The 24063-nt window shown below is 45.4% G+C and overlaps 1 protein-coding gene across 1 annotated transcript; it reads right to left on the bottom strand.

The window, feature by feature from the left end:
* Positions 1–2007: 2007 nt before the first annotated feature.
* LOC149435410 (uncharacterized) lies at positions 2008–9666 on the bottom strand. Its single transcript, XM_089662700.1, has one exon. The coding sequence runs from the start codon at positions 9516–9518 to the stop codon at positions 6582–6584; it is 2937 nt and encodes a 978-aa protein (XP_089518826.1). The 5' UTR covers positions 9519–9666; the 3' UTR covers positions 2008–6581.
* Positions 9667–24063: the final 14397 nt, after the last annotated feature.

The following is a 24063-nucleotide window of genomic DNA, read 5'->3' as shown; positions in this document are numbered from 1 at the left end:
GCCATATGGCGTCCACCCGGAACGCTGATGACATTTGCCGGCCGCCATTCGGCCATAGGGCGGGCGGCAAATGGTTAATGTGCTTTGATACAGCACTTTGGGAACATCCAACTTCCTTTGCAATTACCTTTTGAGGCTTTCCCTCCTTATGGAGGGTGTCAATGATGGTGTCAGGTCAGCAGTCTTTCCCATGATTGTGATTCCTACTGAACCAGACTGACAGACCATTTAAAGGCTCAGGAACCCTTTGCAGATGTTATGGCTGAATTATCTGATTAGAGTGGGACACTTTGAGCCGAGAATATTCCACCTTTTCACAAAATTCTCATTTTCTGAGGTTGTGGATTTGGGGTTTTCATGAGCTGTAAGCCTTAATCATCACAATGATGACAAATCACGGCTTGAACTATCTTGATTTGCATGTAATGATTCTCTATTAGTTTCACCTTTTAAGTTGTTGCACTGAAATAAATGACCTTTTGCACCATATTCTCATTTTTAAAGTTTCACCTGTATATATATATATATCAGGGGTGGACTGACCATTCATGTACTCGGGCATAGCCCAAGGGCCCAGGGGGTCAGTAGGGGGCCCCATGAGATGCCCCTGGTAACTTTCATAGGCTTTTTTGGGTGTAGTTTGAGTTTGGTCAAGGGCACAGGGGCCCCATGATCCCCTATTGCCCGGGGGCCCCATAAGTTGTCAGTCCGCCCCTGATATATATAATCTAGACTTTTTTTCTCAGAGAATAGGTAAAGGAACTCCCCCCTTGTCTCCACCAAAAGCTGCAGCCAGCAACAATAAATCCTGCTCCAGCAACATTAGATCCCACAGCAACAATAGACCCCCCCACACACACACACAACTATAGACCTCAATGCAAGAATGGACCCCCTGCAACAAAATACCACCCCGATAACAATAGATCCACACCAGCGACCATAGACCCCCAGCAGCAACAACAGATCTCTCATCAGGCTGCATCAATCAATAGACCCTCCAGCAGCCAACATCAATAGACTTCTTCCTCAACAGTAGATCCCTCCCAGCAACAATTGATCCCCCCCAGCAAATATACAGTAGATCCCTCACTTGCATCAATAGACCTTCCAGCACACCCCAGAATCTCTTGCCATTAACATACATTCAGTGCTGGAGGTTCCCCCGCATTCCCACTGAAGAAGAGCTCGGTATCAGATAATGCTGTAGCCACGTAAAAGGTGTTCCTGGGGTTGGATTTTAGTTTGCTTGCTGCTTGCTCAAAGTGCATTTAAACCTCCAGGTCCACCAGGAGGCATCCAAGAGCACTCTGCCCACAGGGTGACAACTTTGCTGTGCGATTTCACTACAGAACGAGCAGCATTGTCACCCTGTCAAAGGTGATGGAAAATTAACAGATCTACTGTTGGAATCAGCAGGTAATAAAATCAGGTTAATGTGGGGCTCAGAAGAAAACTAACTGCAGTTCTAATGCGACAGGCAGTCTGCAGTATAAAAGTCCATTTTTATTTTGCCCAGAGTTCTTCTTTATGGAGCTCTCCCCTCACTTCCTGTGTGGTCACCAGGACAGGAAGTAAAGGGTAATTTCCCCTTTGGGGGACACAGAAAGCTGTCTGACGCCTTCGAATGAATACCCAGCTTCCATATCAGGTTTGATGAAGTGTTAGGTACAAGGGTGGACTGACCATTCGGGTACTCGGGCACTGCTCGAGGGCCCGGGGTCAGTAGGGGGCCCCATGAGATGCCCCTGGTACCTTTCATAGGCTTTTTTAGGTGTGGTTTGAGTGTGGGCAAGGACACAGGGGCCCCATGATCCTCTACTGCTCGGGGGCCCCATGAGTTGTCAGTCTGCCCCTGGTTAGGTAGCCCTAATATATAATCAGACTCCCAAAGCGTACCCAGCCAAGGCGTACTGCGGAGACATTGACCCCCGCCCCATACACAGACCGGAACCCCCCAGTCCGATGGAATAGGTCATTAGATTCAATGAAGTAACACTGGGAACATTCGCTCACCAAATATATCACTTTATTTCGGAGTTCTTTCGGACAATTTTTTTTTGGGGGGGCTAAACACTCCGGATCTTTGTGAGAAGGTGAAGACAATCAATTAGCTGGTAGTAGTAAGTTACATACAACCAGACTCTTTACTCGGCCTTGAGGGAAGCACAGGGCTGCCATTACTGGCCTCTGGAAGAAAATGCTAGTTGCCTGGCTGTGTCAGTCTCCGAAAAAACAAAAAGATAACCGAAGGATAAAAATCTAAAAAAAAAACCAAATTTGCGGCAACATCCATCTTCAATCCAAAGCTGTATCTGCCATACTACTTCCCAGCACTAGATGTCCTCAGTCTTCTACTCAGGCGTGTCAAACCGGCGGCCCTCCAGCTGATGCGAAACTACAAGTCCCAGCATGCCTCTGCCTTTGGGAGTCATGCCTGTAACTGTCAATCTTGCAATGCCTCATGGGACTTGTAGTTTGGCAACAGCTGGAGGGCCGCCAGTTTGACACCCGTGATTGAATACTGCCCGGCATTTTTTATGCCACTTCCTCTGAGCCCAGGTCAGTCATGGACCAGCCCCCAGCCTGTGACTGGACAGCTCCACACAGATCTGAGCTCATCTTGCTGTCACTCTGCTCTTTCCTCCTATCAGTATGCCCCCAGGGACTGATTTCGTGTGCTGCCTTTTCCTCTCCCAGTCTGATCCCTGAGCTGTAGAGGGGACTACAAGAGGTTGGTACAGGATCAAATTCAGATTTAACCTCTTTACGCCGACCGAACGCAAATGTGCGGCCTCCCGGTGTCTGGGCGTAGATGCCGAGCGGCCGCACATTTGTGTTCTATTAAAAAAGTACATATGTGCTGAGAGAGAGCGCGCCCTGCCCGCTCCCAGCACACATGTCCGGTACTCACGGGAAGGTCCCGATCTCCTCTTTCGATTGGGACCTTTCCCGATCATGTGACCGCCTCTCACATGACCCTAAACCCCGCTCCGCCTCCCGGCTTCTGGAACATTTAAAGGGCCAGGAGGTGCCGGCGTGAAGGGGTTAAAAAAAAAAGCATCAGCATGACAGCCCGGGAGCTCAGCAATGGCAGACATCGTGATTATTAACGTGTATCAAAACCCGAGAACATTTGTTCAGCTTACCTGTCCTTAGATGTGGTGGCTGCATTTGTTTTCTTTTTATGAGTTTTTTCTCCTTTATTTTCGCCAGATGATCCTGCCACTAACACACATCCTGTCCTAATCATTCCCAGAACTGTGTCTATGGATTTGGACTACTAACCCCTCCTATAGTCTTCTGGAGGAATTCTTTTGTAGTTCACAGAATATAGCTGGGAGTAACATTGTTTGGTATACTGGTTAGGTGCCGAGGACAAGGACACTGTGGCAGGATCAATGGTTACTATTCTGTATTTGCAGAAAATAGAGTTAACCTGAAAATAAAGAAAACGAATGCGGCCACCACATCTAAGGACTGGTAAGCTACATATGATGGGTTTGTTTTCGGGTTTAGATCTCCTTTATACAGTCAGTGGAATGGGATTGCTACTAGGTATGTCATGACCTAGATCAGGGGTCTCCAAATTATGGGGCCACATCCGGCCTGATACAAGATTTTATCTGGCCCACAGCTAGGGTCAGTGGCTGAGGCTGCCTATGGTGTCCACTTCTGATGGCAAGGGTGGGACTTTGATGGGATACCTGATGGGGAACCTGATGTAAGGGGTGCTCTTATGGGAAAACTGATGTAAGGGGAGACTCTGCTGGGAATTCTGATATAAGGGGACTCTGATGGGGAACCTGATGTAAGGGGGACTCTGGTGGGGAACCAGATGTATGGAGGAAACTGTGATGGGGACCTGATGTAAGGGGGACTCTGGTGGGGAACCTGATGTATGGAGGGAACTCTGAGGAGGAACCTGATGTGTGGGGGCAATCTGATGGGGAACCTGATGTAAGGGGGACTCTGATGGGAAATCAGAGGTAAAGGGGACCATAATAGGGAAGCTGATGCATGGAGGAAACTCTGATGAGGAACCTGATGTATGGGGGAACTCTGATGGGGAATTGATGTAAGGGGAACTCTGGTGGGGAACCTGATGTATGGAGGGAACTCTGAGAAGGAACCTGATGTATGGGGGCAATCTGATGGGGAACCTGGTGTAAGGGGGACCCTGATGTGAGGGGGGACTCTGATGGGAAATCTGATGTAAGGGGGACTCTGATGGGAATTCTGAGGTAAAGGGGACCCTGATAGGGAAGCTGATGCATGGAGGAAACTCTGATGAGGAACCTGATGTAAGGGGGACCCTGATATATGGGGGAACTCAGATGGGAAATCTGATGTAAGGAGGACTCTGATGGGAAATGTAAGGTAAAGGGGACCCTGATCTGGAAGCTGATGCATGAAGGAAACTCTGATGAGGAATCTGATATAACGGGGGACTGTTATGAGGAACCAGATGTAAGGGGGGACTCTGATGGGAATCCTGCTGTAAGGCGGGATCTCTGATGAGAAATCTGATGAAAGGGGACACTCTGATGGGGAACCTGATGTAAAGGGGATTCTGATGGTGAGCCTGATATAAGGGGACCCTGATGGGGAAATTGATGCATGGAGGGAACTCTGATTAGGAACCTGATGTAAGGTAGGACTCTGGTGGGGAACATGATGTAAGGGGGGGATTCTAATGAGGAATGTATTGTGAGGTGGACTCTGATGGGGATCCTGATGCAAGGGGAACTCTGATGGGAAATCTGAGGTAAACGGAACCCTGATAGGAGAGCTGATGCATGAAGGAAACTCTGATGAGGAACCAGATGTAAGGGGGGACTCTGATGGGAATCCTGCTGTAAGGAGGGATCTCTGATGAGAAATCTGATGTAAGGGGACACTCTGATGGGGAACCTGATGTAAGGGGGATTCTGATGGTGAGCATGATATAAGGGGACCCTGATGGGGAAATTGATGCATGGAGGGAACTCTGATTAGGAACCTGATGTAAGGTAGGACTTTGGTGGTGGGGAACATGATGTAAGGGGGGGATTCTAATGAGAAATGTAATGTGAGGTGGACTCTGATGGGGATCCTGATGTAAGGGGGACTCTGGTGGGGAACCTGATGTATGGAGGAAACTCTGATGGGGACGTGATGTAAGGGGACTCTGGTGGGGAACCTGATGTATGGGGGCAATCTGATGGGGAACCTGGTGTAAGGGGGACCCTGATGTGAGGGGGGACTCTGATGGGAAATGTGATGTAAGGGGGACTCTGATGGGAATTCTGAGGTAAAGGGGACCCTGACAGGGAAGCTGATGCATGGAGGAAACTCTGATGAGGAACCTGATGTAAGGGGGACCCTGATGTATAGGGCAACTCTAATGGGAAATCTGATGTAAGGGGGACTCTGATGGGAAATCTGAGGTAAAGGGAACCCTGATAGGGAAGCTGATGCATGGAGGAAACTCTGATGAGGAACCTGATGTATGGGGGAACTCTGATGGGAAATCTGATGTAAGGGGACACTCTGATGGGGAACCTGATGTAAAGGGGATTCTGATGGGGAGCCTATTATAAGGGGACCCTGATGGGGAAATTGATGCATGGAGGGAACTCTGATTAGGAACGTGATGTAAGGTAGGACTCTGGTGGGGAACATGATGTAAAGGGGGGGGGGGGATTCTAATGAGAAATGTAATGTGAGGTGGACTCTGATGGGGATCTTGATGTAAGGGGGACTCTGATGGGAAATCTAATGTAAGGTGGATTCTGATGGGGAACCTGATGTAAGTGGACCCTGATGAGGAACCTGATGTAAGCAGGGACTCTGGTGGTGAAGATAATGTAAGGGGGGGATTCTGAGAGGAACCCTGATGGGGAATTTGATGTATGGGGGAACTCTGGTAGGGAACATGATGTAGGGGGGTATTCTAATGGGGAATATAATGTGAGGTGGACTCTGATGGAGATCCTGATGTAAGGGGTACTCTGATTTAAGGTGGATTCTGATGATGAACCTAATGTAAGGGGACCCTGATGGGAAAACTGATGTATGGAGGGAATGCTGATGAGGAACCTGATGTAAGGGGGCACTCTGGTCGCGAACATGATGTAAGGGGGGATTTTGCTGGAGAATGTGATGTGAGGGGAGCTCTGATGGGAAATCTGATGTAAGCGGGGACTCTGAGAGGGATACTAATGTAGGGGGGACTTTGATGGAGAATCTAAAGTCAGGGGGACTCTGATGAGGACCATAATAAGGATTTTTTTTTTTTTGCCCTGGAAAGCTTGGAGACCCCTGACCTTGATGAATGAAAAGCTTCACATATCATATGTTCCTCTAAAGTGTCTTCAGTGTCACCGTGAATGCAAGGTCCCCATTCTTCCAATGAGATCTCGGGGAATGCGGAGTAGTCTAGGAGTCACCCTCACCTAGGCACCTAAGTAAGTATGATAAATAACTTTTATCCCAATAGATTTTTGGAAATGCTTTGTGACCTTCTGGCGTGGGTGGGGGTGGGGAGGAAATAAATAAACAGACTTTATACTTTTTATGTAAGTTCCACTTCAAAGTGACTAATCATTCTCTTGGTATTTGAACACCTTGATGCAGTTGTGCATGCTGTCAGCCACCAGTAAGAGACCGTCGTGCAACAGAGCTAGGCCTCTGGGGCTACTGAGACCTTCTGTTACCAGAACTCGGGTCCGCTTGTTGGCTGGATAGTAAATAATGGAATGTTTCTGTCCCCAGTCTGCCACCAAAACCCCTCCTTCACTGTCGACACAGACACCCCATGGGTTACACAGACTGGACCCAGGGGATCCCTTGAGGCCTAGAACCATGAGAAGTTGCCAGTCTTCCCTGAGCACCTTGACGCAACATCCTCCATCTAAACCTCTCTCTGATACAGCTAGAAGACCCTGACTGTTGGAACTGACAAGGTAAGGTTTGTTGAACCCAGGTACCACAGTGCTTTCTTTCTGCCGCCCAGTGGTAGAGTCCAGCATAAGAGCACAGACAGTTCCCAGTTTCATGTCTGCCACAATAAATTCATCCTTGTAGTTGGCGGTTATGCCACGTGGAGCACCCCAGTTTCTGGAAATTACTTGTAGGAGTCGACCGTGCTTGCTGTACACATCCAAGGTGCGGTCAGTTGAGTTGGTCAATGCCACAAGCCCTCGGTTGCTCACAGCCACATCAAAATAGTTCTTTGCTTCAAGAGAAAATTGTTGGAGGACCTTACCCTTGCTGTCCATCACTTGGAGCCTTCGGTTTCCGTAATCTACAATATATACAGAACCTGTGCTTGTGGCGTAAATCCCATGGGGCAGGTTTAACTCAGCTCTGCCAGATCCAAACTTGCCAAACTGACGAACTAATTTGGTTGTGCCATCACCATTTTCCAGAGGGCTGTCAGTAAGGTTGGACTCACTCTTGCTTAAACATTTTCGAGCTGGAATTTGTTGGTAATATTTAGAAACCTTCCTATTGTATTGTGTGGATTTAACTCGCACTTTAATTTCACGAAGGGCACTAGATGGGGCAGCCGTGGCCAGGCTTCTGGGGTTGGACCAAGAACTTGAAGAGCTGGATACAGAATCGCGTCTTTCTTTAGCTGAAGTTGGCCTGTGAAGTCTAGAAGGAGCAGTGCGTGGCCTTGATATCTTCTCAATGTAAGGCATTGAAGAGGACCTTGGTACAGGTTTCCAGGAGGAGGTAGCCTGTGACTGCTGATTTCTGAGCTTTGATACAATTCTGTGCCTTGCGTTCGCTAGTGCTTGTTGCCTTTGATTTACTTCTGGGTTTTCAGATTCTGAGATAATAGGGTGACCCTTTCCAGATTCATTAGGTTGCATTTTTGAAGATGAAACTTTAAATGTACCAGATTTGGAAACTCCTCTGTTCTTTGGCTTCTCTATTATAAAGGTGCATGTTGACTTCACGCTGTCCGTGGGAGAAGTCGGTCTTGGAACGTTCAGAAGTTCACTATTGAGACTATCTGACATCTCATCAGACATTCGAAGATAGTCAACGCCCAACTGTGTTCTATGCACTGATTGAGGATGGTCGCTTTCTACATTTTGTCTGTTTAAATATGAAGTAGGTGAGTTTTCACCACCAGTCCTGTCCATCTGGCTGTGTGACTCCATAGTCATCCACAATGTCCGTTGGTCTCCACCAATCATTTTCTTGGCAGATGGCACCCGACTTTCCCTAAGAGCCACTTGTCGGCAAGACATTGGGTCCCTTATTGTATCCATTTCTACTTCTTCTAAAATTTCTTCTGAGCTTTCTGAGTCACCTTCACATATATATGCAGTAGTTGCTCTGAACAGAGAATTGTTTTCAGATGTTGTCCTAACTTGATCATTGTTAACATTTCTCAGTTCATTATCTCTGCTATTCCGAGGGTCAGCTGTGTTGCCAGTCTCTTTTGAGCTTATCACTGCCTTCTGTTGATGACCATCAGGATCTTTTTTTAAACCCGAGCTGCCTTTTTTAGAATCTTGGTGCTTTCCTGCTACAAAGTGATTTACTTGTTGGTTGACATTTTTGTTGACTAGTGATGAGTCTTTTGAGAGTTGCTTGCTTAAAGGCTGCTGTCTGGTTAATTTGCTGCTTTCCTCAGCCTGGTTCATTGATCTTGGTCCATGCTGCTTACCTTGCTTTGGAGGACTTTGCTTAATGTCAGAGATCCATTTCTTGGTGGCTGTTCGGGGGCTTAGAGCTGCATTGTCAGCTTCCACCACTGCTTTATCTCTTGAAGAAACCCCCAGTTTCAGATCAGCAATGTCTCCTTTGTTCTGTTCTAAAGATGATGACTGTGTGCTGGATCCACAGTCTCCATCGCTGTCATCTTCCAACAAGATTTTCACACCAACAAAGCCAAAATCATCTGGGTTGTGCGATTTGACATCCCATGGAGGTCTTTCATCAATCAGAAGTGTTGGTTGGATAGTTGAGTTTCTTCCCAAAGGTGACTGAGTTTTCCTATTACAATGTGGTGTGGAGAAACCCAGAGATTGTTTCTCAGAATGTATCACCCCAAGTGTGGTAGATCCAAGAGGTTGTGGAATGAAATACACCTTCTTTAGATTGATACAGATGCTATTTTTTCTTGCAAATATATTTGATATTCGTTGCTGGATCTCCTTCATGACGAGTTGGCTGTCACTTGAGGTCACCAGCGCTTGCTTGAGTTGGGAGGATACAGTAGCAATCTCTTGCACCATGTTATTGATCTCACAAACCCCATTTTGTAGGACCAATTCATTGCTTTGCTGGATGGATGACAACTGGTCTCTCAGTCTTCCATGCTCTACTTCCACACGGTTAAGAATGGTCTGTTCCTGCTTTAGGATGGAGAGTAGAGTCTTTTCAAATGACTTGGACACTCTCTCGTGATCTTTAGTCTGGTCTGCTTTAATCTGTTCTAGTTCCCGGCAGGTTTGAGCGAGGTCATTCAGAAGAGTAGTGAAATCGGTCATCTTCATTTGTTGCATAAAGACCATCTGGTAAAGGGCTTGATGGGGATGTGAAAGACTGTAGACAAAGTAAGAAGAGTTTGTTAGGAGTGTACTGAAAGTATCAGATGTATTGCAGTGAGACTGTAACCATGTTAAACCCAACCAAAGTCTTTTGCATATATTTCAAGGCTTTTGTCTTACTTGTTGGCCTGCAGAATTGTTTCCATAGCAGACCTAGACAAGAGATCATTGATATAACAGTGTATTTAAATGTAGAACTACATGGTTAATGAACTTTTATTGCTCTGAGGCATGTCTCTAATCCAGTTTAAATAATAGTGTTGTGTGATTACATATATATCTGCTCTATACAAAATCAAACTACAACCTCAGAAACTACAAGTAAAATACAGGAATTTCACTCAGATTCAGATATACACGTCCAATCTACACTCATCAACCACTTTATTAGGTACACCTTGCTAGTGCCAGGAAAATGTCCCCCACACCATTACACCACAACCACCAGCCTGAACCGTTGATACAAGGCAGGATGGATCCGTGCTTTCATGTTGATTACCCCAAATTCTGACCCCACCATCTGAATGTTGCAGCAACCAGTCTGCCCATTCTCCTCTGACCTCAACAAGGCACACAACTGTCGCTCACTGGATATTTTCTCTTTTTCGGACCATTCTCTGTAAACTCTAGAGATGGTTGAGCATGAAAATCCCAGTAGATCAGCAGTGTTTGTAATACTCAGACTGGTCCATCTGGCACCAAAAATCATGCCATGTTCAAAATCACTTAAACCCCCTTTCTTCCCCATTCTGATGCTCAGTTTGAACTTCAGCAAGTCGTCTTCACCACGTCTAGATGCCTATATGCCTTGAGATGCTGCCATGTGTTTGGTTGATTAGCAATTTGTGTTACCAAGCAATTGAACTGGTGTACCTAATAAAGTTGCTGGTGAGTGTACAGTATGTGGGTACTTGATCCGAAAACTGTTTAACATTGTAAGAGATTCAAGAGCAGGTACACTGTTGTCATCTGAATTCCCATACAAAAATGTCTACTTAATTATTTATTACCATTAGAAAAAGTGGTAATACAAATCTTTACAAACTATCAGTTCCTGTCACTTAATCCCCACTACTCTACCATGTGTTCTCAATATTCTCCCATTATTCTGTATATCTGGAAGGACCCACACTATGGCCACCTATTTGTGTCTCTGGAAGGATCCATACTATGGCTGCCTTCTTCCTCAAGGTTCTGTCTCTGGAAGGATTCACACTATGGCTGCCTTCTCCCACATGGCAATGTCTCTGAATGGATCCATACCATGGCTGGAAGGATCCATGCTATGACTGCCTTCTTCTAAAAGGTTGTGGGAAAGACCTACACAATGGCCACATCCTGCCACTAGGCTATGTCCCTGGAATGACCCACACTATGCCTGCCTTTTCTCTTTAGGCTATGTTTCTAGATGGATCCCTATAATGGTCACCCCTGGATTTATGTTTCTGGAATTATTCAAACTATGGTTACCTCATCCCACTCAGCTGTGTCTGGAAGGATCAATATTATGGCTGCCTTCTTCCACAAGGTTCTGTCTTTGGAAGACATCATACTATGGCTGCTATGTGTCTGAATGGATCCATGGCTGCCTTGTCCCACAAACTGTATCCTTGGAATGATCCATACTATGGGTGCCTTTTCCCACAAGGATCTGTCTTTGGAAGGAACTATGCTATAGCTGCTATGTATCTGAAATGATCCATACCACGGCTGCCTTGTCCCACAGGCTGTTTCCTTGGAATGATCCATAGTATGGCTGTCTTCATCCATACAATGACTGTCTTCTCTTACTAGGTTGTGCATCTAGAAGATCCACTCTATGGCTGGCTCTTCCCAATAGACATTGTCTCTGGAAGCATTCATACATTGGATGTTTCCTCCCAATAGGCTGTGTCCCTGGAAAGACCCACACTATGGCCACCTCCTGTCACTAGGCTGTGTCCCTGGATGGACTCATGTTATAGCTACCGATTCTCACTAGGCTATGTCCCTGGAAGGACCCACGCTATGGCTGTCATTTCCCACTAGGCTTTGTGTCTTAAAGGATCCCTACAATGGTCACCCCTAGAATTATGTTTCTGGAATTATTCACACTATGGTCACTTCATCTCAGTAAGCCGTTTCTCTGGAAGGATCCATACTGTGGTTACCTCATCCCATTAGGTTGTGTCCAAGAAAGGACCCACACTATGGCTGCCTCCTCCTATTATGCTGTGTCTCTGGAAGGATTCACCACATCTCACTAGTTTGTGTCTTTGTAAAGATCAATACTATTTTCACCTCATTTTACATTAGTCTGTGTCCTTGAAAAGATTTTTCCCATGGTCATCTCATCTCACTAGGCTGTGTCTGTGGAAGGATCCATACCATGGTCACCTCATCTCCCTAAGATGTTTCTCTGGAGGAATCTATTTTATGGTCACCTATTCCTACCAAGCTTTATTTCTTAAAGGACCCCTACTATGCTCATCTCATTTAACTTGGCTGTGTCTCTGGAAGGATCCAAAGCATGATTACCTCATTGCACCAAGCTGTGTCCCTGAAAGGGGGTCAGGAATGGACTCACCACAGGTGGTGCTGGGGTTCACCTGCTGTGTGGGCTGCAGTACTAGTGCTGGCCAGCGGGTGCTCTCAGCAGCCAGAATCTCACTCCTGCATTCAAGCCATCACCTGAGGCTGATTGCAGGAGGTGTATTTAAGCAATGGCCAGGCCTGCAGTCAGTGCCTTGGTGTTGTCCCATGAGCCCCTGTATCTTGTTCTTGATTGTCCTGTACTCCTGATTGCCTTGTTGCCGACCCAGCCTGATCCTGATACTGCTGTCCTCTCCTGCTCTGACCCCTGGCTCGTCCTGACCATTCTCTGCGTGCTCCCATTGTCTGACCTCCTGTTACCGAACCCGGCCTGTGACCTGTTATTCTTTGCCTGCCGCTCTGTACTGTCTGCTCCGCTGTTACCGACCCAGCCTGTCTGACCACGCATACCTCTTCACATCTGGCTCTTACCTGCTCTACGCCATTGGCACCTGCCTCTGCCACATCTGGTGTTCCTCGGGGGTCGCGACCTGGTCTCAGGCTGCCTCAAGTCCATCCCCACCATCAGGGGCTCTGGTGAACCAGCAGACTGAGGCTTAGACTCCGCGCCAGTTGGTCGCTAGAGGCTACCGCCAGTCGGCCGCTGACAGAACCATAAGGCCAGCCTGACCATTCCACCTCTCCAGCCCTGACTACGCCTGTGTTCCTGCACATACTAATATTAGTGGAAGGTTGGTTTTGTTTACTGTGCGTTTGTATATTTGGGCAGCTAATAATAAATTATATTGTTATTATATAATTTCTGAAGCCTGTTACTTCCCTGTGTCAGTCCACACATTTCTGGTCATACCCGGATCCCTGACAAAGGGTCTATACTGTGGTTATCTCATGGCTGTGTCTTTTGAAGGATCCACACTATGGTCATGTAATCCTACTAAATTGTGACTCTGGAAGATTGCATAGTATGGTATCCTCATCCCAATATTTTGCGTCTCTAAAAGGATCCATATTATGGTCACCTCATCTTGCTAGACTGTTTCTGGAATAATTCATACTATGCTCACCTCATCCCACTAAGCTGAATCTCTAGAACAGCCTTTTTCAACCAGGGTGCCTTCTGGGTTCTTCAGGGGCGCCTTGGCAAAATGCCTAAAAATTGTCCAAACCAGAGGGTGGATCAAGCCTGCTTTTACAGGTTTCATTGTGCAACATTACAACCTTGGGCACTGTGCAGGCCAGCTGTCAGCATCCTAGCGACCGCTGATGTCATTTGTTGGTAAGGAGGACATAAGGCACCTGTACAGCATCTCTTTTGACCCTCACCCCCTGCCCCTTTTCTTCAACACTGGGATCATGTTAGCTGCCAATGGGTTAGAAGATGAGGAAGAAGAAAAGCTCAGACACCCAACATAAATCACCTCTAATGTTGGGTATCCAATGTGTGTGGAGCCTGCCCTATGTAAAACTGTTAGTTTAGTGTTTTACATTTTGAAATGGGGTGCTTCAAGATTGCACGTAATTTTAAAGGGTGCCTTGACTGGAAAAAGGTTGAGAAACGCTGATCTAGAAGGACCCTTTTTATGGTCACCTCATCTCAGTAGTCTGAGTGCACTAACCTCTGCCCCTGCACAACACCGCCATTGCTGTCCTCTTTTCCAGGAAGCACATGGTGGACATAAAGGTGGACAGAAGAACTGTCGTTGCTACATTCACTTCATGCACTCTTTATCTGTTCCACCTGCAGCTTTATGGTAGGTGGGGGCGAGAGGCCTGGAAGGCAAAACAGATGACCTCAGGCAATTCTGTCACTGACCATCCCTATTTCTGCTGATTGGCTTCTCAATACACATCAGTCTATTACCACATAAGCCAGTTTTTTTCTTTGTGAAATTGGTTTCTGATTGGTTTAACTTTGGCCAAACATTGTCAGACCACATATGGTTACTGTGGTGCTAAGAAAGAGAATATATTTTGCTTCTACGTATTTGTATCTAGCTTCATAGCTAGTCATGCAAATAGGAGCCAGCCAAGTGGCACTATGTTATAATATCATCTGTACATTTATACAAATCAGATCTACAGTGGCATATAAAAAGATTTAAAGTGGTACTCCAAACAAAATATATTTTTTTGCTAGTTTTAAATGATGCTGGCAATTCTTTGAATCTCTCTTTCTGGTTGTATTGTCATCAGTGACCACTGCCATCTGGACTGGAAATGAAGACAAACTTCTCCCTTGGGGACATCCAAAACATTTTTTACTAAATTCCCACAAGCCAGCAGGGCTGAAGAGGTCTTAGTGGTTGGCAGTGCTGTAAACCTGGATTCAGTTCCTATCACAGGCATATGGTGTGCCTCTTTGCCTCAATGAAAGTGTAGGGAGCAGGTGATGGAGGTCCGCCATGCCCATTATTGGTCCTGTTAGCCTGAGCAACAGTAGAATTACTTTATTGATTTAATGTGCCAGATAAAAGAGAATGGTAGAGCTTATTATAGCTCCACTTTGTCTCCCATTTCAGCACTCTATTACAGCCTTTCTCAACCTTTTTAGCTTAGAGCAACCCTTAAAATAATGTTTAGGTCTCAGGGAAGCCCTGTTAAAACCAATTAATTGGAGACCAGTAGGGAAAATGCCCCTTAGATTGGTGGCCAGTAGGGAAAATGCCCCTTACATTGGTGGCCAGTGGGAAGAATGCTCCTTACATTGGTGGCCAGTTGGAAGAATGTCCCTTACATTGGGGGTCAGTGGGAAGAATGCTCCTTACATTGGTGGTCAGTGGGAAGAATGCTCCTTACATTGGTGGTCAGTGGGAAGAATGCTCCTTACATTGGTGGTCAGTGGGAAGAATGCTCCTTATATTGGGGGTCAGTGGGAAGAATGCTCCTTACATTGGTGGCCAGTGGGAAGAATGTTCCTTACATTGGTGGCCAGTGGGAAGAATGCTCCTTACATTGGTGGTCAGTGGGAAGAATGCTATTTCCATTTGTGGCCAGGGGGAAGAACATTCCTTACATTGGTGGTTAGTGGGAAGAATGCCCCTTACATTATTGCTCAGTGAAAACAATGCCCCTTACATTGGTGGAGAGTGGGAAGCAAGCCCCCTATGTTGGAATCAGTAGAATGCTCCTTATATTGGTGGCCAGTGGGAATAATACTCCTTATATTGGTGGCCAGTGGGAAGAATGCTCCTTACATTGGTGGAGAGTGGGAAGAAAGCTCCCTACTTTGGGGTCAGGAGAAAGAATTCTCCTTATATTGGTGGCCAGTGGGAAACATGCTCCTTACATTGGTGGCCAGTGGAAATAATGCTCCTTACATTGGTGGTCAGTGAAGAGGATGCCTCTACATTGGTGGACAGTGGAAAGAATGCTCCCTGACAGCTAAAAGATCATTGGTGTCATGCTGGTTCTGCCAAGTGCTGTTGGCCCCAGATCAATGCAGCCAACATGCACTGTGCAGGTCATTCAACCACAGCTGAAGGAACCCTAGCAACATCTGAATGAACCCTGGTTGAGAATTGCTGCTCTACCATGTAGAAAAGCACAAGGCTTTATCTGTAATCAATCAGCATTAGCATCACTTGTGAGGCATAATACACTATGTGGCCAAACATTTGTGGACACCTGATCATTATGTTTACATGAGCTTCTCAGAAATCCCATTCCAAAACCATGGCTGTTAATATGGAGTTGTCCTCCCATTTACAGGTATAAAAGCCTCAACCTTTTACTAGGGATGAGCTCTGACATGTTCAGATCCTAGTCTGAACCCACCTGAACGAGCCCACCAAGGTGCTGTCAACTGTACTGGGCCAATCATCTGCAGTCGGACAATGGATGTGCACACGTTCCAGGGAATGCCTCAGCTGCCTATGATTGGCACTTTACAGATGACCGTGTCCCAGAGGCTTGCTCAGGTGGGATCAGACTAGGATCTGATCCCAGCTGAGGTCCTCCCTACTCTTTTGTATCCCTCACAAGATGGACAGATAAAAACCACAAAGGTATACTGCAAAAAATTGACACAAAATTTCCTTTTAAAAACAAAACTACAAAAAGGAGTTTTCTCAATAAATATAATTCGTGAAATCATTCATGGTTAAGGGAATAAAGTTGGCATTTCTCTGAGCTTCTTGTTGGATATGGACAATATTTGTTTTATTTGTATTTTTGTAGTTTTGCTTTTGCTCCCTTTGGGTCTTTTTGCCTAAACACACGAGTAGCAGGTTGAAGGGCGACTAGAGATTATGTATAGAGAGATATCTAATGTAGCATAACATTTAATTTTTTTACTTGTTTTCCACGTGTTTTTATGTCAACTGTTCCGATTTTTTCCATAATGGCTATGTGAGTGTCAGTCATCACCTTGGCTGGATGACCGTTGATAAATTTAGTTAGTCCTTGACATTGTTTCGTGTTCAGTCAGTCAGTCCTGACCCAAAAGCTAGCACTGACAGAGGGGATATTTTTCAAACAAATATGGCTGCCGCATTTACACACAGAAGGCCAAACTATGCAAAGAAACAAGATCTGTAAACCAGTACCTAATCAATAAAAACAAACTTTCTTTAATTACTGTCCCTTTCCTTAGGTACGGCACTGTCAGTAACCTGCGGACAAGGCTGAATGGCATTTAAAAGTAATCCATGTTCAAAACAGGACAATCAGCCCGTCTGGAATGTCACAGAAACCGGATAGTGGAGGACTCATCGATTATACATGAGAGGAAGAAGAAGATCAGACCACAGCCTTGTACAAGGGAGTATGTGAATATTCACTGTGATACATGGAGACACGAGAGAGACAAAGCGGCAATATCCACCCACCAGGGAGATCGAGAAAGACAAACTGCTAACCATCCACTTCACCAGGGAGACAAACCATCAACTGTCTAATCACTAGGAGACCATAAGACACAAACTGCCGACTGTTTTACTCCCCATAGTGACCGGGAGAGGCAAATTGCCAACTGTCCATTTAAAATGGAGACCAAGAAACACAAACTGCCAACTGTGTACTCACCATGGAGACTGAGAGAATAATAAAACGCTAAATATCTACTCCCCAGGATGACCAATAGGAACCACCCAATGTCCATTCACCATACAGACCAAAATAGGCAAACCCCAAACTATCCATTTAACACAGAGAGACCAAGAGAGATAAACTGCCAAATGTCTACTGACCAGGGAGACCAAGAGAGACAAACCACCAACCATCTACTCACCAGCAAGTACAAGAGCAAAAAGTAAAAAACACCTATTAGGATGAGCAACAGAAAGAAACCACCCACTGTCCACTCACCATAGTGACCAAGAGAGGCAGACCCCTAACCCCTCCATTTAAGAGGGAGACAAAGAGAGACAAACTGCCAACGGTCTACTCACCAGGGAGACCTAGTGAGACAAACCACCAACCATTTACTCACCAGCAAGTACAAGAGCAAAAAAAAAAAACACCTATCAGGATGACCAACAGAAACAAACCACCCACTCTCCACTCACCATAGAAACCAAGAGAGGCAGACCCCTAACCCCTCCATTTAATAGGGAGACCAAGAGAGACAAACCGCCAACGGTCTACTCACCAGGGAGACCAAGAGAAACAAACCGCCAACGGTCTACTCACCAGGGAGACCAAGAGAAACAAACCACCAATGGTCTACTCACCAGGGAGACCAAGAGAAACAAACCGCCAATGGTCTACTCACCAGGGTGACCAAGAGACAACTCGCAAACCATCTACGCACCAGCAAGAACAAGAGAAAGAAAACACCTACCTTCCACTAACTAGGGAGACCGACATAGACAAACCACCATTCACCAGGAAGGTCAAGAGCCGCAAACCACTCACTGTCCACTCACTAAGGAGACCAGGAGATACAAACCACCAACCTTCCATTCACCACAGAGACTAATATTGACAAACCGCTGTCTACTCGCTAGAGATTCCGAGACAGACAAACCACCAACTGTTAACTCACCAGGGAGACCAAGAGACACAAACCACCAATTATAAACTCACCAACTAGACTGAGAGACAAACTTGTTAGAGGGGCTCCACAATTGGCTGGATGTTGGTTCCAAGGCACAATTCTCTGCCCTGCTGCTGTCTTGTCCTTCACAGGCGCTCCTGACCCCTTCCCTCCTGCTGAGTGCCCCCAGAGCAAGCAGCTTGCAATGTGGGCAACCAGGCAGGTGCACTCCCGAGCCACTGTACTGTGTGTCCATTCACACAGAGAGTCGTGGCTCGGCCCTGTCCCTCTCTCTCCTCATTGGCTCACTGGCTGTGATTGACAGCAGTGAGAGCCAATGGCTCTCAACATTTTTAAATGGCTAGTCAAGCATAGTCATGCTGGGTATCCTTATCATACAATTAATACTCTGATGGCGATGCTGTACTGTGACTTTGGATGATGTATTGTGTGGTATGTCTACATGTTCAAATCATTTTTTGACACAATAAAAAGTTTGTACTTTTTATAATTCTTTCGGTATATATCTATGCCTTCAAAGTCCCAAATCCTATAGGTCAGGGGTGTCAAACTGGCGGCCCTCCAGCTGTTGCAAAACTACAAGTCCCATCATGCCTCTGCCTTTGGGAGTCACTGTTTGTAACTGTCACTCTTGCAATGCCTCATGGGACTTTTAGTTTGGCAACAGCTGGAAGGCCGCCAGTTTGACACCCGTGCTATAGGGGGTCCTTTTCCCTTTATTTATCTTCCAATTCTGGGGATGCTGCCTATTGATCAGGAAATCTTTTTTCTCTTTCTTGTGGCCTGTGAAGGATTAGTCGGGGTGTGGTCAGGACGAAGCTCAGGTAGCAGCACGTCACCTGTGCTGTGTTTCTGGGTCTTTACACCGTGTTGGGAGAAAAACTCCATGTGACGTCAAGGGATAACAATTTCACGTCCCGGTACAAAACTGGGCTGACTTGTTACAATCTGATTGTACAATCCATTTTAGGGCCGGTTCACACTCCATGCGTTTCAGTTGCTTTTTTCCTGCATCCAAAACGCACAGAAAGTAGCTGTGGCTGTCAATGGCATAGTTCACATCAGCGCTTGCAGTTCCAGTGCGTTCCGGTTGCAGAAAAAAAAAAGTAGAACAGGCCGCATGATTCCTGCACAGAACTGTACTGGGACACGGTAAAACGCATCAAAAACGCACCGGAACGCACATGTCCCTATTTAAAATGAAGAAAAAGAGAGGGGAAAAAATGAACCATAACGCATCAAAAACGCATCCAGATCGCGTTTCTATAGTGTGAACCAACCCTTGGATTTATCAGCCGTGTCTAAACAATGAATCCATTTGCATCCAATCCCACAGGTTCCTTTCTCTAGCCACTTGAAGACCTAGCATTTTCTGGCACTTTCTGTTTACAAATTTTAAATCAGTATTTTTTGCTAGAAAATTACTTATAACCCTCAAACATATATAAATAATAATAAAAAAAAAAATATATATATATATTATTTTCATATAGTGTGTGTATATATATAATATTTTATTTTCATATAGTGTGTATATATATATAATATTTTATTTTCATATAGTGTGTGTATATATATATATCTATATATCTATCTATCTATCTATATATATATATATATATATATATATATATTATTTTCATATAGTGTGTGTATATATATATATATATATATATATATATATATATATATATTTATATATAATATTTTATTTTCATATAGTGTGTGTGTATATATATATATATATATATACAGTTGCAAGAAAAAGTATGTGAACCCCTTGGGATTACGTGGAGTTTTGCATGAATTGGGCATAAAATGTGCTCTGAACGTCATCTAAGTCACAGCAATAGAAGAACACAGTCTGCTGAACATAATACTACACAAACATTAGATGTTGCCATTGTTTAATTGCACATAACATGTAAACATTCACAGTGCAGGGAGGAAAAAGTATGTGAACCTTTGGACTTAATAACTGGTTGACCCTCCTTTGGCTGCAATAACCTCAACCAAACGTTTCCTGTAGTTGCAGATCAGACCTGCACAACGATCTGGAGTCATTTTGGACCACTCCTCTTCACAAAACTGTTTCAGTGTAGCAATATTCTTGGGATGTCTGGTGTGAATCGCTCTCTTAAGGTCATGCTGCAGCATTTCAATGGGGTTGAGGTCAGGACTCTGACTGGGCCACTCCAGAAGGCGTATTCTGTGCTGTTGCAGTCATTGTTTTGTTGAATTACTTGTATGCTTTGGGTCATTGTCCTGTTGCATCACCCATCCTCTGCGGAGCTTCAGTTGGCGGACAGATGGTCGTACGTTTTCCTGCAAAATGTCTTGATAAACTCTGGAATTCATTTTCCCATCAATGACAACAATCCGTCCTGGCCCTGAGGCAGCAAAGCAGCCCCAAACCATGATGCTCCCTCCGCCATGTTTCACAGTGGGGATGAGGTTTTGATGTTGGTGTGCGGTGCCTTTTTTTCTCCACACATAGTGTTGTGTGTTCTTCCCAAACAACTCAATCTTGGTTTCATCTGTCCACAGTATATTTTGCCAGTAGTGCTGTGGAACATCCAGGTGCTCTTTTGCAAACTTCAAACGTGCTGCAATATTCTTTTTGGACAGCAATGGCTTCCTCCGTGGTGTCCTCCCATGTACTCCATTCTTGTTTAATGTTTTCCTTTTGTAGATGTGTCAACAAAAATGTTAGCATGTGCCAGAGATTTCTGTAGGTCTTTAGCTGACACTCTGGGATTCTTCTTTACCTCATGTAGCATTCTGCGCTGTGCTCTTGCAGTCATTTTTACAGGACGACCTCGCCTAGGGAGAGTAGCAACAGTGCTAAACTTTCTCCATTTGTAGACAGTCTGTCTTACCGTGGACACATGAACATCAAGGCTTTTGGAGATACTTTTGTAACCCTTTCCAGCTTCATGCAAGTCAATAATTCTTGATCGTAGGTCTTCTGAGAGCTCTTTTCTGCGAGGCATGGTTCACATCAGACAGTGCTTCTTGAAACCAGTAAACCCAAAACAGGTGTGTGTTTTTTAAGGGCAGGACAGCTGTCAGCAACACATCCAATATCATCACACTGATTGGAGTCAAGGTTGGCTCACTCCTGGCTCCAATTAGCTCTGGGAGAAGTCATTAAGCTAGAGCCTCACATACTTTTTCCTCCCTGCACTGTGAATGTTTACATGTTATGTGCAATTAAACCATGGCAATATCTAATGTTTGTGTAGTATTATGTTCAGCAGACTGTGTTCTTCTATTGTTGTGACTTAGATGACGTTCAGAGCACATTTTATGCCCAATTCATGCAAAACTCCACGTAATCCCAAGGGGTTCACATACTTTTTCTTGCAACTGTATATTAGCAAAGACCCTGGAGAATGAACTGGCGATCATTGCCATTTTTTTATGTCACATGGTGTTTGCACAGCGGTATTTCAAAAGCAATTTTTTTGGGGGGAAGTAAAAAATCCACTTTAGCCACTTGCCCTCCAGAGGATTCCCCCCCCCCCCCCCTTCCTGACCTGGCTGTTTTTTGCGATACGGTGCTGTGTTCTTTTAACTGACAATTGTGCACCCCAATGAAATTTATGTCCTTTTTTTTTACCACAAATAGAGCTTTCTTTCGGTGGTATTTGATTGCCTGCGCTTTTTTTTAAATTTTTGCGATTTTAATTTGGAAAAAAAAATACAATATTTTTCACTTTTTGCTATAAAACATATCCAGTAGAAAAAAAATTAAAAAGTCACATTTCTTCATCAATTATGTTCTGCTACATGTCTTTACTAGAAAAAAAATCCCAATACATGTAAATTAATTGGTTTACATGAAAATTATAGCCTCTAATAATGGCGGTATATATACTGCCATTTTTATTTTTATATTTTTCTCTACTAGTAATGGCGGCGATCAATGACTTATAGCGGGACTGCGGCGAGCATTCTGACACTGGGGGGGGGAACTGACTAACTGCCACTGACAGCCCCCAGTGACACCAATACAGTGATCAGCGCTAATAAAAAGCACTGACACTGTACTAATGGCTCTGGGCAGGAAGGGGTTAACATCTGAGGTGATCAAAGGGTTAACTGTGTGCTGTGTGTGTTTTACTAGGGCACGAGTGTCAAACTGGCGGCCCTCCAGCTGGTGCCAAAAAAAGTCCCATGAGGCATTGCAAGATTGACAGTCACAAGCATGACTCCCAAAGGCAGAGGCATGATGGGACTTGTAGTTTCGCAACAGCTGGAGGTGCCGCCATTTTGACACCCCTGCACTAGGGAGACAAGCTGTGCAGAGAGATACACAGCAGCATGTCCTTGCTGGCAGGGAAGAGACCTGTGTTCTTTACACACAGACCTCTCCCCTGTCAGTGTTACTCGGCGATTGCTGGGTGCTGGCAGAGTATCTCTGGCAAGCAACCGGTGATTGACATCCATAGCCACCAATGGCGGTGCAGGCAGGGTGGTGCGTGTGCGCCCCCTATCCGTAAATGCAGCTCACGTATATACACATGTGTTTGCGCAGCCCTGCCACCCTGTAGCAGTATTTCTGCTATAGGACGGTGGGCAACTGGTTAATGAATAAAAAAAAAAAAAACACAATATATACCCCTTTTTTTTAAAAAAAATCATGTTAAGCCGAGTAAATAGATACCTAACATGTCACGCTTAAAAATTGCGCACGCTCATGGAATGGCGACAAACTACGCTGCTTAAAGCAGAACTCTGGTTAAAAAAATGATTGTGACATGCAATGGGGCTGTTCCTGCACTGCATGGGTTAAGTGCTCATTATGACTAGGGGCTCAGGGTAAAGCTATTCTCACCCACTCCTCCGATCCACCGCAAAACCACGCTCCCCGCTCACAGCGATGGACTGTTCCTGCTGTCCTCACACACACAGCTGTTCTATGGATATGATGAGATCAGGATCAGCCCATTCACAGGAGCGGCGGGGACCAGTATTGCGCTTGGAGGATCGGTGGATTAGGTAAGTATATCTTCATTTTTTGAGACCCTAGACAAAAATGAGCATTTAACCCATGCGGTGCGGCATGGGAAAATAAAAAATTTGCCTGGATTTCTTCTTTAAAAATCCCCATAGGCGATGCTTTAAACATTTTTACAGGTTACCTGTTTAGAATTACAGAGGAGGTCCAGCGCTAGAATTATTGCTCTCACTCTCGCAAGCATGGCAGGATGGGGGCGCTTTAATGTTTATTTTCTTATTTATTTGATTTTTTAAATTTTACACTGTCCCTTTTTATCACTGTCCCCATTTTTTTTTATCACTTTTTACCTCTTTTTGGAGAGATCTGGGGTCAAGACCCCAAATCTCTTCCTTTTTGCTTTAAAAAAAAAAAAAGAAACTGTTTACATCCATCCTAGACCGAGAGTGACGTCATCACGTTGCTCCAGTCCTCCAAGGCCATACACCGGCGAGCGGCAGGAGGAGAGGGGGGGGGTGTCCTACCGCCACTACTGAAAGTGATCCTGTGGCTAATGAGCCACTCAGACTACTTTCATTAACCACTTCCAGTCCGGACACTTTCCCCCCCTTCCAGTCCGGACACTTTCCCCCCCCTTCCAGTCCGGACACTTTCACCCTCTTCCAGTCCGGACACTTTCACCCTCTTCCAGTCCGGACACTTTCCCCCCCCTTCCAGTCCGGACACTTTCACCCCCTTCCAGTCCGGACACTTTCCCCCCCTTCCAGTCCGGACACTTTCACCCCCTTCCAGTCCGGACACTTTCACCCCCTTCCAGTCCGGACACTTTCACCCCCTTCCAGTCCGGACACTTTTCCCCCCTTCCAGTCCGGACACTTTCCCCCCCTTCCAGTCCGGACACTTTCCCCCCTTCCAGTCCAGACACTTCCCCCCCTTCCTGTCCAGGCCAATTTTCAGCTTTCAGCACTATCACACTTTGAATGACTATTGCGCAGTCATGCAACACTGTACCCATATGA

Source organism: Staurois parvus, unplaced genomic scaffold (assembly GCF_062004578.1).
Source record: "Staurois parvus isolate SC_StPar_1 unplaced genomic scaffold, SC_StPar_1.0 ptg001521l, whole genome shotgun sequence".
Lineage (NCBI taxonomy): Eukaryota > Metazoa > Chordata > Amphibia > Anura > Ranidae > Staurois > Staurois parvus.
Note: the sequence above shows the minus strand (reverse complement) of the source record. Positions and strands in the feature narration are given on the sequence as shown.